This window comes from Prionailurus bengalensis, chromosome B1 (genome assembly GCF_016509475.1).
Source record: "Prionailurus bengalensis isolate Pbe53 chromosome B1, Fcat_Pben_1.1_paternal_pri, whole genome shotgun sequence".
NCBI classification, from domain to species: domain Eukaryota; kingdom Metazoa; phylum Chordata; class Mammalia; order Carnivora; family Felidae; genus Prionailurus; species Prionailurus bengalensis.
In genome coordinates, this window is record NC_057344.1 from 80,723,848 (window position 1) to 80,742,272 (window position 18,425).

Below are 18,425 nucleotides of genomic sequence, written 5' to 3' on the forward strand. Positions count from 1 at the left end.
GGCCACAAGGTAGGTCTTCAGCTTTGTAGTAAGTAGGCACCCAGCCAGCACCAAGACAGAGATTTAGGTAAGAAGAACAAGATGGGGATGCTGCTCCAGGGTCTGGGACACATGTCAAGGCACATGGAAAAAGCCTGGTCACCTTAATAGAGGTCAAATCAGAATATGATCTGTGGCAGACTGATGTGATGGCAAGCTTCTGCCCTGATAGAATAGGGACAGAAATGGCCCTGGGGACTGGGGACTGGGGCAGGTCACAGTTGCTAAATGGGGGGACACCAGCGTGGAGAATGGCAGGGCCCAGGAAGCAGAGCAACTAGCAAGTTATTATGGAAATGATCTCCACCATTGCTTCTGGGCTCTATAATTCTCCATTTCGAAATATTGATAAATAATTTGAAAATGCCAAATATAATGGTAATTTTCTAGTTTATCGTATAAAACCTAAAGCTTACTATAAGAATGCTAGCAGCAATTTGTTTTGCCATTTTATTTTCAGCTCATATGTTATTTCAGAGCTGATCAAAGGCATTGGTTGCAAAATATAAAATAAATCATGCTTCTAAATAAACCACTAAAGAGTGTTAAATTGATTTAAGTGATTTTAGGAATATTAATATTTAAAACATCTCTGTCCCAAGCCTCTTTATGACTACCTATAGCAATAATAACTACCATTTCATTCTACCATTCTTCATCTTATAATATTACATAGTAAACTGTGTAAAACATTATTTTTTAGCACTGGAATAGAAATGTAGGATTTCGGCTATTTATGTTTAAATATCTTGAATTTTATTCAGTCAATAAAAGTATACTCGATTAATGCATTTATTATACTCTTCGCTTAGGTTGAGGTGAATAGAGTGCAGTGTTTGTTTTTTATTATTAAAGAAAACTTTGCCTTGCACTCACATGCCTTTGCAGTAAATTTGATTTTAAGCAGCATGTATTTCAGGATTAGTCCCAGTCTTAGGAAATTTTCTAGCTTCACAATCTTGCATCTTTGGCTTATCTGAAAATATTGTTAAAATTACATACATCATTTTCATAGATTTTTTTTAATACATAGGGAAAAGACGGTATCTGCAGTGCTAAATGGAATATCGATGGATGTCCCTCAGTGGGAGGGAGGGTCTGGGCAGCAAAGCATCCCATGCAGGCACTTTGGTGTTAGAGTCACCTAGGCTGCACAGTTTGACAGCCAGCTCTATGAGTGAAGACACACTGGTGATAAAAGCAACCAGACATCTGGATCACAGTGCACACATTCAAAGGCATTTCTGAACTGTTCGCACATTTGTACTCACCCGGGTCCCCAGCCTTGCCCAGGGCTCACTCATCATTTTCTTCTCTGCCTCTGCCTGTCTTCGTCTTTTTTTTGTACTTCAGCAACCTCCCTTTTCCTCTCCAAGTCACCTCCATCTGCTTATGTGTCATTGTGGCCCTCCTGCCACACGGCTGGCTGAGGAATCCAGTAGCCCTCCCCGCCTCTGCCCAGCACCGCCGCATGCCTGTCACTGCTCAGCGCTCTGCGCCACACTGGCTTGTTTTGTCAATAACCATTTATTTGTTGCTGGAATAGTAGCAGCCATTACATCTGACCTCCCTGTTTCATCAATTATGGATAGATTATTGGATGTGAACATCTGCAAAAGCTTGCTGTTGAACTCACCTCCTGGCTGGGATTAGATAAAGTACTAAACTGTTGTTTATTGTCAGGCCAAAACTCTACTGGGAAGGCAGGGAATTCCAAGAGTGGCAGAGCCCCATCAGAAGTACCAAAAATCGTTTCGTATTGCCACTGTTTCCCCGAAGATTCCAACCATTTATTATTTACACTTATTACTAGTTGTTATAACCTACTTGATAAAAGCTCTTGGCAGGCATCGCCTTTCCAGTCATGGCCGCATCTGTCAGAATGGAAATGACTCATAAATTGTTTTCTTGCCTCTTCCATCACGGCGAAAGGGAAATAGATGAAGCTTCCTCTGTGAGCAAGCATTCAGAGAAAGACTTTCCTACCATGTTTTATTTTAAAGAAACGTGTTCACCCAGCTTGATCTGAAAGCATTACACCGTGGATCTAAATTAGGGTTTACTGAGTTTACCAGAATAATGGCCTGTGGTGGAAAGGATATCAAATTGCGCGGAGAGAATATGCTCAAAATGTTTTTCAAGGCTTTCATGGATTTCTGAGAAAGGGGAAGCAGAATGAAATTTTATTGAATCTTGCCTTCAATGAGGAAGAAATCTAGTAAGAGAGATTATGAATAGATGATGGCCCTACCTTCGGGGAAAAGACAAATCTCCGAGCGGGAATTGGTTCATGCAGAAATATAGAAATTTTCACAGTATTAGTGTTTATTAAAACCTTCTGGATAATATAGAACACACTTTGATCCTTTCCTGTGGAGCCAGAAACCATTATGCTCCAAGTGGTCCAATGGAAGAAGGTTGGTATGTCACCCCTTCAGGGGAAGCTGAGGAACTTGGTTTGTCACTAAGCTAGTGACTTTTCACTGCTTACCTGTCTGTCTTAGCTTGTTACTTGGGAAGATAGTAACTATATATGTCTCTCATCAGTCTAGATTTTAAAAGAAAGAGAAAAAGAGTTTTATACTCCCTCCACAGAGAGGAGGAATTATTACTCAAGATACCATGACTAATCTAACAATCTCAGCCTCGGATCTGCTTGTCCTCACCGAGCATAATGGGTTCGTAATGGAAACTTACTCATTTGGGAATATGATTAGATGAAATAAGCACACATTTAGTAGGGGGTTCTTACGTCATTTCGAAATGTCATTTAAGCCCGCCTTTAAGAATTTGGCCTGTTTGCTGATACTTGAATTCTCTCCAGGACTGGCTGTTAACTGAAAAAGTTCCCGTACTTTCCATTTACCATAGTTATAGTGTGCCATAGTTTTTTCCTTTATTGAATGATATTCAATGCAAAACATAGAAAATATAATGTAATATATAGTGTGTGATAAACTGTAATGTATATTATGTATAATGTATATGTTATGTAATAATTTATAATAGCTTATTTTTCTTTAAGGCAAATAGCTATGTGTAATGTTCTTATGAAGACAATATATAATTATAAATACATTACTAATATGATTATAGGGGTATTATATAATATAGAAGCTCATTATATATGTTTCTGCAGGTACTTCACCACTAGTACTTTCCAAGGGCTCTTCCGTATTCATTCAGCAGTATTCAACATTAACATAAAAGTAAGAGCTAGGGGTATAATGGAGAGCAAAACAGGTATGGTTCCTGTTCTCGTGGCACTTAGGACCTAATTGGAGAGAGACAAATATGTTCTTATAATTAAAAAAATTTTTTTTAATCTTTATTTATTTTTGAGAGAGAGACAGCGTGTGAGCAGGGGAGGAGCAGAGAGAGAGGGAGACACAGAATCGGAAGCAGGCTCCAGGCTCTGAGCTGTCAGCACAGAGCCCGACGCAGGGCTCGAACTCACGAACCATGAGATCATGACCTGAGCTGAAGTCGGATGCTTAACCGACTGAGCCACCCAGGCGCCCCAAGGGAGACAAATATTAATAAGTAGATCCATATGATGCTGTGGTAAGTGCTGGAATAGCACAAGAAAGTGGTGTGTGTGTCCAGGGAGTGGAAGAGTCAGGAGTGAAGTAAGAAAGAGCAATGCAGGCAGAGGGACGTGGAGGTGGACAACACTGGGCTCATTCCTGATAGTGAAAGCTCTGTGTGGCTGGAGTGAGGTTCCCAGAGTCCCACACATTCCAGCAAGACATAAATGTTGACATCTCTGCACTGACAAAGTGAGTGACAATACGTGTGTGGTCAGATTAGATTTGACTGGCACTTCATTTGATTCAGTTTGCCACCACCATCTTTAGTCTCCATAAATAACAGACAACTGAAATTACTGGTAATGTTATCGTAGGTATAATGGAATCATTTGTCACAATCCCTTTTCATCCTCATATAAATATAACAAGTGGAGTTTGAGAATATCCTAGTTTAAAAAAAAACATTTTTTTCATTCAAAATCTTTTCTGCAAATGAAAACTCTAATCACTTTATAGAATCTGTTTTTGTTGGTGGGTCGCCATGGAGAGAATCAACATGTACTGTCTCTCACTGGTAAACATGGACAGGGGAAGGCCTTGAAGTTATTCATTTGCCACATTAGCTCAAGAGAGCCCTTTTATCTTGCGGTGTTTCTCAGTTTTATTTTGCAGGTATAAGAAAGAGAGTCATTCAGATTACCTCAAGTAAGGGAAGCGATTGTAAAGATTCCTGATAGGTACAGGCATCCTATCCCATGAATACTTGGGATCAGCAGACAGTTGAGTTCATAGACTGAAAGATTCTTGGGAACCAGAGGACTCTGGTCAAAAGGGGCTGAGTTTTCTTATTATCCCCTTAGCAGCAGCAGTCAGTTGGATTCACTCTATTGGCATAATCCAACCACTCTCTTGATGTTCATTTATCTTGGAGCACCTCCTCACTTCTGCCATTACCAGCTGCTCAGTGGGTCTGCATTTCCTAAGATGGAGCTAACTAATCACTATAGTCTTCCACCAAGTAGAACTTTTTATGTCCGGCCACCTCATAGATTTCTGGACTGCCTTTCTTCAAGGGCCCTCTGGCAAAATATGAAACAAAGCCTCTAGTGGATTTTCCTAGCAAGAAATTGAGGGCAGGGAAAAATTTTTTTGAAGGAGCTATAAATATAACTCACATTATGATTGGGTTTTACAGGATAAATATTTTTATGCTGATTTACATCATAGAAAATAATTGAGAATTGGAATTAAAATTCTTCATAAATATGTCTCTCATTAAAATAGTACTAAACTATAATGACTGATTTAGAAATGGCAGTTTTGGGGTGCCTGGGTGGCTTAGTTGATTAAGCGTCCAACTTTGGTTCAGATCATGACCTCTCAGTTCGTGAGTTCTAGCCCCGCCCAGGCTCTGTTCTGACAGCTCAGAGCCTAGAGCCTGCTTCGGATTCTGTGTCTCCCTCTCTCTCTCTGCCCCTCCCCCACTCACACTCTGTCTCTTTCTCTCTCTCTCTCTCAAAACATAAACATTAAAAAAAATTTTTTAAAGAAATGGCAGTTTTGAACAATATGTTCCAATTTATGATTCAGAAAATTTTTATTTTTTATTATTTTATTTTATTTTAAAGTTTGTTTATTTTGAGAAAGAGAGAGAGAATATGTGCATGAGCCGGGGCGGGGAGGAGGTAGAGAGAGAGGGAGAGAGAGAATCCCATGCAGGTTCTGCACTGCCAGCACAGAGCCCAGTACAGGGCTTGAACTCATGAACTGCAAGCAATGACCTGAGCCAGAACCAAGCATTTGAAAATGCAATGTGAACTCCTAGCATGTGAGAGATTAACTAAGAATTCTAATTTAGTTTACATAACTTAAGGATAACCTTGAGTTTTCATAAGTCTTTAAAATTTTAGGTGGTAAAATAATTGGCTATTTTTGAAGAGTGCTGATTATTGCATTTATGACAATGGCTATTTAATATGAACCCCAAACATTATAGATTCAGCTCTCCTTGCTGTAACATTTCAATTGAATGAAAGGACTCATCATTTTGTTTCTTTTAAAAAATTAAAAAAAAGTAAAATAAAATAAATTTATCAGGGATTTTAAAGCCAAGGATAAATATTTGAAAACAATCAGAGCCTATCTTAAATTACTAAATATATCAATGTAGAGTTCTGAACTCCAATTAATATTTTTGGAAGAGAGAATTTTAGATCGTTTGGTCCCACCCCATTATCTTCCAGACTTAGATACCGATGCTCAAGGTAACCAAGTGCCCTGTCCAAAGTCACACACTGAGCTAATGGCAGAAGAGAAACTAGAACTCATACCTTTTAACGTTCAGTCCTTTCTGCACTAGACCATGTAGCCTTCATATTGCGTGTTGAGCAATGTAAACCATGTGTGACAGTTACTCTAAATCGTGAGTAATGCATTTCAGGAAGAGAGAGTACATACTCTAAATGGTCAGTATAAATAGTAAGGCTAGACTGTTCCTAACTTAATATAGTGTCAGCAGAATGCAAAATATTTAACTACTTTTATGTGTTATAGTTTACAGAGATGCCGACTCACTTGTCCTTGTCCTCAGTGTTCATTCAATATAACATATTTGTAGGAAACGATTACTATATCTACTACATGTCAGATACTATGACTTTGCAAAAAAATGTATAAGAGCCTTTAAGTGATATGAGACCAGTTCTGTTTACCCCCATTTTTAACCGTCTTTTGCCATCTCTGATTGCTGGCTCCAGTAAAGTACTCTGAATGTTGTTATGGTCCAGTCTGGTCCTCAGCCTGTTACTGCAGTGCTTGTCAGAATTCATTAGCCACTGATTTCTTTGACTAATGTTGCAGTTGATTGTCTGAATCATGTTCAGACACTGTAAATGAGGCAGAAACATCCTTTCTGCTCACCAACTGTGAAATGGCTAAAGGGGGTTAGATTGCCAGAAATCAGAATAAATGTATTTCCGATAAGATTTGACGTTGATTTCAAGCTCAAGATGGCAAACTTGATTTTTTATTTCTATATTTCTTATTGCACAAGAGTAAACCTGCGTCATTGCCTTTTTCTCCTCAAAGTAGTGCACTCTGTTGAGCACAGAGCCAAACTTTTGTTACGAAATGGCACAATTTTGGGTTTGTGTAGGAGATGTATAAGAAAATATTAGCTGTACTATCTTTTTATAGTGGGCAAGGAGAAGAGGTAAAAAATCCACCCTAGGTAATAGACCATAACTTCTCTACAAACAAACCTGATGGATGCCTCTTTGCTGTTTCACAGAACTTTTTGGTCCAGGTGGGTTTATTTAAACTCTTCTAGAACTCAGACAAAACTAAGAAGGAAATGTTCAAATGTGGCTAAACTGTTGGGGTTACATTCTCATTCATTTCAGAGTCTCCTGGATGACTCTATATGTTTGGAGGCTTTTAAGAGGGCAAACAGCTGTCTTTCAGCAACATCACATGGAAGAGGGATGGGCTTATTTTGTGTTGTCTCACAAAACACAACCATCATGAGCAGGTAGAAGTTACAGATTTTGCTGAACTTAACCAATAGTTGTGTCACTTACCTCTTCAATGACAGAGTGGCCAGCTTCACAAGGGGATGGTTTCCAATCATGAGAATGGTTGAGGTGAAGGCTAAATCAGGATTCCTTAACATCATCACTGTTCACATTTTGGCTGCATAATTCTTCGTTGGGGCGGGGGTGGGGGGCGGCTTCCATGTGCACTTGCAGGGTATCTAGCAGTATCCTTGGCTTCTCACTAGATGACAGTAGCAACCTTCCCAATTACGACTACATCACATATCTCCACACACCACCAAATATCCCCTAGGGGGTAAAATCACCCCCATTTGAAAACCACTTTAGGTAAGTAAGATAAGTATTTGGGGAAATTAAACAGTTGCTTTATTCAAATCTTTAGTAGGTATTATTATTAATACCTCATCTTATTGGAACTTTATAACATCCCTTCAAGGTAGACTTTATTCATTTCCATTTTATACCTGAGGAAATAGGCTCAGAGAGACTAAGTGACTTGACACATGTCAATCAGCTCAGTAGTAGACCTGTGTGACTTGAGAGCCTATGCTATTTGAAGAAAATGTGAACACCCAGAGGGAGATTTGATTAATTATCCCATAAGGCTCCTCCAAAGCCTAGTCTATGCCCTCCGAGGAGGAGTCCCTACTGATTTCAAATATTGAATTAACTAAGGAAGAGAGCAGTAGGGGCGGTTGGTAAGTGAAAAAAGAAATGTATATAGAAAAAAAATACCAAAAATGTGAAGTAAAAGGATTATAGCTCCTTGAAACTTTTGCAAAATTACAAAATTTCCATCTCAAATGGACTAGATGTTAGAACTTACTTTATGGGGTGGTTTCCATGAGTTGTTTTCCTACAGTAACAATGGGTCACCAACCAGAGCATGGGGGCCCATTTTAACTTCATGTCACTGATCTATATTAGTTCGAGTGGTGCATGCTCAGTGCTATGCCAGAGGGAGAAAAGAAGAATATTTCCTCTCCTTTCCCTAGACACAGGAACAACTATGCATTAATTTTTTTGAAAACTTGCATAATAGGAAGCAAGGCAGGACCTGCAGCATCTTGGATGTGACGTATTTTAACCAAACACATTGAGCAGCCTAGAAAACAGAAAGACAAAAACTATGAATAAAAAAAGTCTTGCAAAAGACTACATTTATGTGCATGTAGAATAAAGAATGAAAGTGAGTAACACACCTTACCTTCAAAGCAACAATCAGATTTCTCCTTTGAAATCAAAAAGATAAATTGTAACTTGAAAGTTTATCACTTCATACCATCAATTAAAACTATGATTATTTAGTCCATGTTATCAGACAAAACATTCTATGCATGAGCCTTAAAGCAGACTTTTTATTGGACATTGTTACTTCTGTGTACTCTGGTAAAGCTTTTTCCTCATTGTATCACTCATTCTCTTCCCCAAACCTTTGCTCAAGCTGCCCTCCTCCCCACTGACCCAATCCCATCATTCCCTTAAAATGCAGATTGAATTTCTCTTCCTAAAGGAAGCCTTTCCCAGTTCTTCATTGCTCCTACACTATCTGAAATTCATTCATTTATTTATTTTATTACAGATTTTTGCCCCATCTCCTAGATACAGTATAGACTGCACGGGGGCAGGGATTTTGTATTATTTGTTGCTCTATGCCTAGCACCTAAAAAAAGACTTGACCCATGGAAGACACTCAGTATTTGTTTAATGAATTAATGTCTCTGAACTAGATTTTTAGCCCTTTATACAGACTTACAGCACTATATAATATCAATGTCTATAAGTCTTATTGCCTTAGTAAGGTCTTTAAGAGCAAGGATATATCTATATTACACATGTAGATATGTAATATACCCTATGTACATAAAAAATATATATATCGTTTTATCTTGCAGTCACATCTAATGATCTGATGGAATGTACTAGAAGATTACTTCGCATAATATATTGGTTCTGAAGGTTGAGCATTATGAGGAAAGCGATAATGAGAGGGAGTTACCTTTTCAGGTATCAATGACTTAGGAACACCTGATTTTCACATCTGCTGCTGCACATTTCCCTCTATGTTTTTTTCATCTCTTCCATACTACTTTGATAAAGAGGGCAAGTGTGTGAGGCTTCTAGAAAACCTGAGGTATAGAAGTAGACCCAAAAAAAGAGGTTATAAAAATCAGTACCTGCTTAAGGGATCATATCATAAGGCTGAATTTCAATAGAAGGCTGGCCTTTCTTTTTCGTTTTATAACCTTTGTCCCCAATTATCCTGCCACACACTATCTGAATTGTTTCATTTCACTTCGTTAGACCACATAAAACTCCACTCAGAAGAAGTGACTTGGGGCTAGCAAGCATCCTCTTTTTTTTTTTGATATATATTTTTTAATGTTTTTTATTTATTTTTGAGACAGAGAGAGACAGAGCATGAACAGGGGAGGGGCAGAGACAGAGGGAGACACAGAATCCGAAGCAGGTTCCAGGCTCTGAGCTGTCAGCACAGAGCCCGACTCGGGGCTTGAACTCACGAACTGTGAGATCATGACCTGAGCCGAAGTCGGTCGCTTAACTGACTGAGCCACCCAGGCGCCCCAAGCATCCTCTTTTTAAAACTACGACTTTGGGGCACCTGGGTAGCTCAGTTGGTTCAGCATCCAACTTCAGCTCAGGTCATGATCTTATGGTGTGAGTTTGAGCCCCCTGTTAGGCTCTGTGCTGACAGCTCACAGCATGGTGCCTGCTTCAGATTCTGTCTCCCTCTCTCTCTGCCCCTCCCCAGCTTTCTCTCTCCCCTCCCCCACTCACACTCTGTCTCTCTCTAATCTTACCCCCCCCGCTCTGTAAAATAAATAAACATTAAAAATTTTTTTGAAAAAAAACTACAACTTCTTCTGGCAGTCATTCACGCCTAAGTATGAACTAGTTTAATCAACTACTGTCCTTCTATCACTTAGCTGAGGAAATTTCCCTGGTGAAATACACACAAGGTTAAGGGAGGTGTGCCAAAAGGGAACAGATCAGCTGCCAAGTTATTTCAGAATTTTTCCTAAGGCAGATCTTTCTTTTACCCAACCAAAAAAGAAAAAATAATTTTTTCTCCACTTCTCTTTTCTCTTCCAAGTAGCAAACATACTAAAAATGAAAGGGTAACGTGAGGGATCATCGTAGCAACAGAACTTTTCTGTATCTTAGCTATAGTGGTGTTTATTACATGGATAGATGCATGTGATAAAATAGCCTAAAATTAACACCCACATGCAAACACACACACACACACACACACACACACACACACACGGGAGTGCAAGTAAAACTTGTGAAATCTGAAAAAAGTGGATGAATTTTATCAACATCAATTTCCTGGTGTGAGACCGTACTGTAGTTACGTGAGATGTTGCCATTGGGGAAAGACGGTGAAGGATATATGAGAGTGCTCTGTATTATTTCTTATAATTGCATGTGAATCTACAATCATTTAAAAATATATAAAGGTTTTAAAACAAATTAACTGGAACAGTGTTTTCTTATAACAGCTGGCTGGGCCAAAGAGCAGGGAGATGATTCCATCTAATTTGGGAGAGTTAGGCCAGGAGTGTGGTTTAAAGCAGGCTTTGGCTGTGAAAACAAATATAAGGGCCATTATTGCTGGAAGTTCTTTCTGTTTTAATGTTGTCTAAGATAAGGGGACTGTAAAAGAAGAATTGCAGAGAGATGTGGAATGAGAAAATAGAAGAAGACAAGAAGTGGGGGTCAATATAAAATAGATCATTTTCTTTTGTTCCAAGCACCCTCATAACTGGAAATCCTAAACATTTAAAGGTTATATAGAACAATTGGGCATTTGATATTAATAGACCTAATAATGACTTCTTATGTATCTGCCCTGAAAAGTACCAAAGCTCAGGCACAAAATATATTCTTATAATCTGGGAGGACAAGTCTACTTTTTATGCTTTTTTCTCAATCTCTCTCTCTCTCTCTCTCTCTCTCTCTGCCTCTCTCTCACTGTCTCCCATCCACTTTGTTGACAGGTGACAATCTTGACTTAAGTCCAGTGTTCCCTCGAAGGATATTGCAGCAAGAGAAATTAATGACCCTTAAAATTTTATCTTACAGTAACAATTCTTCAAAGAATTTGTAGCATATTGCCAGCATGATTCTTTTGCACATTCTCATTTTTTATGCTAAGTATTCTACTAGTTTTGTTTTTAGGTGACCAATACAAATTATCTCATTTTAAGAACTTGGGATTTTATTTGAAAATGCCTTTTCAAGTAAATCAATTTTATTCTAGTGGGAAGATGAGGCCCGTTGCCTTTAAAACTTGAAGTGAAATAGTTTTCAAAGCTTCATCTCCATGGTTATTGGAACCATTTAGGTACCTATGCAGTGCTCGATTTTTGTGTGGTATATGAACTGATTTTTCTAACTTTGACAACCTTGTAATCCTACACAGTTTGGTGTTCATTGAAATTTATCTAGTAGTGTGCTTAATCATGTTTCCTTTGTCTTTTGACAAAGGTTGATTAAGTTCATTGTGAATAAAGTTTAAAGATACATGATGAATTTTCAGTTCATCAAGAGTTTGCATCTGAGAGTCTTTATTCTCTCCTCTTCGATTTGTGATGATAGAACTTAATCTGGATTCATTTCCAGCATATTGTGTGCCAAAGGGATATTCAACCAAGTACAGTTGATCTCTCAGATTTGCATACTGTATTTTCTCACTTGAAGTACTGAAGTATTATTCTTTGTAAAAAAAAAAAAAAAGACTCCACTATTTGCCTAGGGATTTGAATTGATTAATGTTTATTCACTTGTAAATTATACCTTGCCTACGTTAATTAAAAAGCAGGTAACGTAGCTTACCAGAAGATCAATGTAAAACGTCTTTATTTTCAGCACAATATTTAATCTCATGTTATTTTTCCACTTTTATGAGTTTTTCCTCTTTATTTTAACAATGTCCTTCCTATACCCCTTAGATTTAACTATATGATTCCCCAATGTGCTGAGTTTTGCCTTGTGTTCTAGCCATCCATCCACCTGTCTGCATTTACTGTCTCCCCCTAGAGTTCACATTCCTGAGGAGCAGAGGTCCTGCCTGATTTAGATGGGCTCCTCTATGGCACGTTCTAGGTCTTCAGTTTGGACTTCATGTCATTCATTGTTTCCCTACTGGGCCAATAGTGAACTATGTGCTTCCTACTGCCTATGTGTTTCCTGTTTTTAGGTAAAGTGTTTGAGCTGATGTATGAACTCTCTCAAGCCACAAATTAAAGTGTCACCAGCACTGAAATATTTACCTATCATTTCTTGAACACCTACCCTCCTATCCAGAGGGTAGAGTCACATCCTCAAGGTAATGGGCGCCTGTGGGACTTACTGTGCTGCTCCAGGTGACCAGGGGCATGGGAGAGTGTGCAGTAGAAGCATGGTGTAAGCCCTGGGGAACCCTGCCTTCAGTCATTGCTAATTTACACAGCGTATCAACCCAAACTTCTGTGCCATAAGACTGTAAACGCCTTCAGGGCTGCAAGCATGTTCCCTTCTAACTAAGATTTCTTGGGGTCTAACATAGCACCTGGTACACAGTAACGATATTTGGTGAATAAACAAGTTGTTTTTGGCAAGAAATCTAATAATATTCAATCGTAAAGTTCTAAAATGTCATATATAAAATTGTATCAACCAAAAAAAGACACTAGAAAGTCTCTTCCTAAATATTTTGGTATTTGGATTCAATAAGGTCTCTTATAAATTTACAAAATTCATGAGTTCTGCCCCTTAACTCAGAAAGGTCTATGTCAAATCGTATCAGATTTAATGTAGGTATTGTCAGGTATGCAAGACAAAGTGGAAATAATATCCTTGGGTTTATACAAAGCATATTAAGAAGCTTAAAAATAAGAATCAAAAATTTTAACTTTGTAGGTTTAAAACACTGGGTCAATATGTATCGGTAAGTTTTAATGTCAGTGTTACGTCAGGCAGTCACTTGCAAACCACGCACACACACACATACACACTCACACACAAACAAATGTTATGCGGTATCGTAATGGCCTCGTTGAAATTATTTCCCAAATGTTAACTTTAAGAAAGTAAAGTCAAATGTCAACACTGCCTCTAATACTTAAATCTTCAAAGCTGCCTAATTCGGGCAGTAGCATAAAGCACGTATTTATGTCCTCCCTCACCCTGCCTCTCTCTCCAAACGCTGTCAAATGACTTTCACTAATTCTGTCTTAGAAAATGTGCAAAAAGGATTTCCATAGAGGCCTTTGGAGATTTCCTGTGTCCTCATGTGTGTAATAGGTTAGGTCAAGTAACAATGAAGGAAGAAGAAAGAATAGGAATTTTGTTTTACATATTTTCCTCCTTCTGGTCATTGAGAGAAAAAGAATAAAAAGGAAAATTATACCATAAAGTTGATGTCAGTGTTAAATTAAATTAAGATCATATGTTTGGCTATGGCAGCCATAATCTTTTGATTATTGAAGAGATTGTTGGTAATGAAGTACATTTTTAAGAAATATTTTTAGTGTATACTGACTACATGTACAAACTGTGAGATATGCATCTAATAAAATGATAGATTTAGAAATTGCTTAGCACCTAAATTCACACTTTACAAAACTGCTATTTATAGAAAGAACGTGATAGTTAAGCTACCACAGTAGAATATTGTAATCTGCCTTACATTACCTTAGATAATAGTACCATATTTTAAAATAATGTTGTAAACCATTCAATTATTTATTCACACCTAAGTTATATAAATTGGAAAATTTTGGATTGTGCAGGAAAAGAATTATTTTTATAAAAGTAAGACCTCACTGTCATGGCTTAAAGAGTTTGCTGTGAAACAAGTTATACTATGGATAAAAATAAACCAAACCAACATGAATTTTTAATACACAAAAAAATATTTTATGGAGACATTAAAAACAGCTATTAATTTTAATCTTTTCTGTTATGAAATGAAAACATCAGTGAATCTGGCCATGCTGTATGTTTAATACGTATTTCTTTTCCTGATAGGTCCTTAACACTTACAGTAAAATCTCCATAGACCTGGAAGATGATCTCAGCCTGGGGAGAGCCTATGAAGCAATAGCCAAGGTCCTGCAGAGGTAAGTTAGCACATCCTTGTCTTGCTGTCACTGTGAATTCACTCAGCTGTGAAAGACTTAAATTGTTTGAGGTCTGTCGCTTTCCATTACTGCCTGCTTAAATTTTAAGCAGTGCCCTTCTTAAGTGACCCTTTCATCGTAAGTTATTTTAAACCAATGTGGTATCTTAAAATATGCACCTAAACTCTCCTTTGTCTATTCCTCCTTTGTACTATTTTATTTTTGATTTTCTGTGAGTTTAGTGACGACCTTGAATGAAAGGGAAAAATCAGGTCACATCTCAGGTTAAAAAAGCAGAGAACGCAGAAATATATAGTACGCTTCAGTAACTTGGCTCACCCTAACCTTTCGAGATCTCTTCTTTGAGGAAAGTTTTCATTTATGTTTCAATCTTGCTTCTTCCATTAAGATATCTGTCTTTGAGCATCCATATCCGGGTAAACACCAGAATGCAAAAACAATATTCCTAATATCTCATTTAAAACAGAAAATTTAATAAAAGTATACCTGAACAACTTCTGATACAAATTTTTCCATGGAAAGCACATGATTTTCCCTTCGCTCATTTTATCTTTATTGTTGTGTACTCCATTTAATTATTGCACTATGTTCTAACATTATGATTTAATTCAAGATAGAATAAGAATAAGAACAGTTATTAAAATTAAGACCGTGGTTTTGGGTATGTGATCTTATACCCAATGTCTAGCTTTTTAATAATGGTAGTAGTAGCAGTAAGACGAAGAAGAAAAAGAAGAGATATAGATTGTGTCAAGTTCTAATTTCTATATTTCAGCTGCAAACACATACAAGGTAGTGTTTTAAAAGATAAAATTGTTATTTAAGAAGCATTTAAGGGGTGCCTGGGTGGCTCAGTTGGTTGAGTGTCCAATTCTTGATTTTGGCTTAGGTAATGATCTCACAGTTTGCAGGATCAAGCACCATGTTGGGCTCTGCACTGACAGCCTGCTTGGGATTCTCTCCCTCCCTCTCTCTCTGCCTCTCCCCTGCTTACACAGGCATTCTCTCCCTCCTCTCTCCTCTCTCTCTCTCTCTTTCTTAAAATAAACATTTTTTTTAAAGGCATTTAAAAGATTAAATGCCTGGGGCGCCTGGGTGGCTTAGTCGGTTGAGTGTCCAACTTCAGCTCAGGTCATGATCTCGTGGTTTGTGAGTTTGAGCCCCACATCAGGCTCTGCACTGATAGCTCAGAGCCTGGAGCCTGCTTCCGATTCTGTGTCTCCCTCTCTCTCTGCCCCTCCCCCACTTATGCTCTGTCTCTCTCTGTCTCTCAAAAATGAATAAATGTAAAAAAAAATTTTTTAAGATTAAATGCCTAATGAACTAAAAGTACATCTTCATTATATAATTACCATTGCCAATATAGTAATCATTAATTATTAAATAAATTAATTGAATATTAAAATACCAATGCCAATGAAATGAAACGTACACTACAAAATACCAAATAAAAGGCAATACAGTCATGACTGCATAACTGGTTAAGGATACAGACATATCTATAAGGAAGATAAGGATATTTACTCTAGGAAAGCAGGGCCAGCCGTGAGTAAAGCAAGCAACCCATGAGTGTTGCGGTTCTTCCAAGTAGAGATCAGTAACTAGTCCATGGAAAACCAACCCAACTATCCCTTAAATTTTTACTTTCCACATAACACCTGGAAAAAAGTAGGGGTTTGAACACAAAGAAGACATTTATAAGTTTGCAGTTTAGTGTCTCTTTGTAACACACCAACTCTGTGCCATTTGGTGCAGTTCATTTTGATTCTTAAAATTACAAGAAAAATTATGCTGGGTTTGCGAGCATTATTCATTCTGGAGACATGCTTGTAATCCAAACCACTTGTATATCAAAGTGGATTTCAAGAACCAATGCCTCAGTTGTGATCATGTGATATCCAGCCTCAGGTACTACTCATATTGCAAGACATAACTCATTTATCAAGTTAAAATTTATTAGAAATGTTTGCTCGTCCTGCGGAACACTCACAGAACAAGTTACTCTCAATCCAAGGTTTTTCTCTACTTCACTCTGCTGTTAATACTGCCCAGAATCAGTAGAAAATGGCTGAAGTTTTTGTCTTGCTTTGTAGTAGCAGACCTGGTCTAAGCCTGTACAGTTAAATAAATGCATCCCTTAACATGTTTATAAAATAATTCTTATAAAATGACATGTGTTCCAACATAACTAAAAAGATAAAACTCCAGGGGAAAACATTTCCTTTTATAAACAGATATTGAGTACTTCCTATGTCATAAATGTTGTCCTTTGGTTACTGATAGTCTTTATTTTTTAAACTTCTGGATACATGAGGTTACCTTAAAATAATTCTCACCTGTAAAAAACAGACACCTTGCTTGGAATATTTTAGTCACTGGTCAACGATTTGAATTCCTGGTCCATATAGTAAAAGCTAAGGGGAGAGTTGAACAATTATCTGGTAAATAATGGCAACAACAACAACAGACAGACAATTTAATGTTTTAATTTGGCTGCTTAAGTGTTATTTGGGGTTTAGATGCGGAACAGGATACAGCTATTTTGATAGCCCATAAAGTAGGGTGTGTTTTTGGTAGGAATGGGGACAATTCTATTCCAACAGTCTAACAGTCTAAGAACCTGCCTTGGGGCAAGCATACAATAGGCAGGAAGATTGATCCCCCCCTCACTTTCATACCAAATGAAACAAATTCCACTTATAAAAATTCCCATCTACTACTAAGTAACAATGAAGCCATCAATGATTTCTATGGTAGACATGGGTTCTTAGTTTTATCATGTTATGCAATACACAAAAGAGTACAGGAGATGCTTCTTCTGGGGCCATAGGGAAGAAGTACTGCAGGGACACCATAAGTTTTCCAATCCACATCTGCCATTTTGCCATATTGCTGGTAGTTATGGAGTGGCGCTCAGGGGAGTAGAAGCCTCAGCATATTCTTTTACCATTTATGTAAAATAACTCAAGAAAGAGACAGATGTTTCAAAAACAAAAGTCCTCTTCAGGTGGACAGCATATCCTAGATATCTAATAAGCCTTATTACATCAAGTCCACTGATTACTAAAAATGCATTGATACAGATATTGTGGTCATTTAAAAAAAAATCTCTTTAAGGGCTCAGTGTTCTTTGATACACACACACACACACACACACACACACACATCTATCTCTTTCATAGTCACAAACTGCCCTCAGATTAGCAGCAACATGCAAGAAATGAAGAACAACCAAAATAGAGGAAATTATGGTAGTGGTGGCAGAAAAATAAATCAAGCTGCATATGAGCTTCGCATCTTCTCTAAATCTTTTTCCGAACCTGTACAATTGCACAAGTTTCACTAATGGTAGCCCTATCTCTATAAATATATTTTATCTCTTAAGGAAATGGAAGAGGATAGCCATGACTAGTGTTAAGTGTATGTCTAAGGCTATCAGCTGAGCGTGCATGAAAGGTGAATAATCTTTAAGGCCAGAAGCTTCTAAAATGCTTATAAGAATTTATTCTGAGCCTTCGATTGAAAAACACACCATGTTCCCTCAAGACTAAGGACTTGGTAATACAGAATTGTCCATTTGGTAATGCTGGACCCAGCCATGCCATTAGAGTTATTGAGGAAGCTTTTAATAGTAAACAGGATGTGTTATTTTTGCTGTTGTTCTGAATAATATTAATTGCACAGGGGGTTAAGGGGCATAACAGAAAATAAGCATTACAATGCCTTCCCCCCCCAACACTTGGAATACTAGAAGAAAAGGGGGGGTTGATATTCTAAAATGATAACAATTGTGTATGACACAGCTATAAAAGCCAGAATTATGGTCCATAAAACAAAGAGAGAATGAGTTGAGAAATTACCAAGTAAATATTATTATTACACAGACAATTTGAGTAAATACAGAGAGCAAAATTCCTCAATTTTCTTTACGACATTTTTTTGCCTCATTTACTGAAATAGCTCATTTTACTGAAATGCCACACTCTCCAAATAATCAGGGTGACTTTTGAAAAGAATCTAGGGGGAAGAAAATCACAAAAATGAGAATTATTCAAGACATATTGGTCACAAGTAGCCTACCTCTGGGTTTATTCCATACTCGTTGTGAATTTTCTTGCAAACTCGGGTTAAATTATTTCCTAGGAAACTTT

General features: G+C 37.7%; 1 protein-coding gene across 4 annotated transcripts in view; it reads left to right on the forward strand.

The window, feature by feature from the left end:
• TTC29 (tetratricopeptide repeat domain 29) overlaps positions 1-18,425 on the forward strand; it is a 248,906-nt gene that overhangs the window by 120,755 nt on the left and 109,726 nt on the right. For all 4 annotated transcript variants that reach the window (XM_043567875.1, XM_043567890.1, XM_043567868.1 and 1 more), the window contains one exon: positions 14,162-14,253. In XM_043567875.1, coding sequence (XP_043423810.1) covers positions 14,162-14,253 — 92 coding nt within the window. The remainder of the gene's footprint in view (positions 1-14,161; positions 14,254-18,425) is intronic.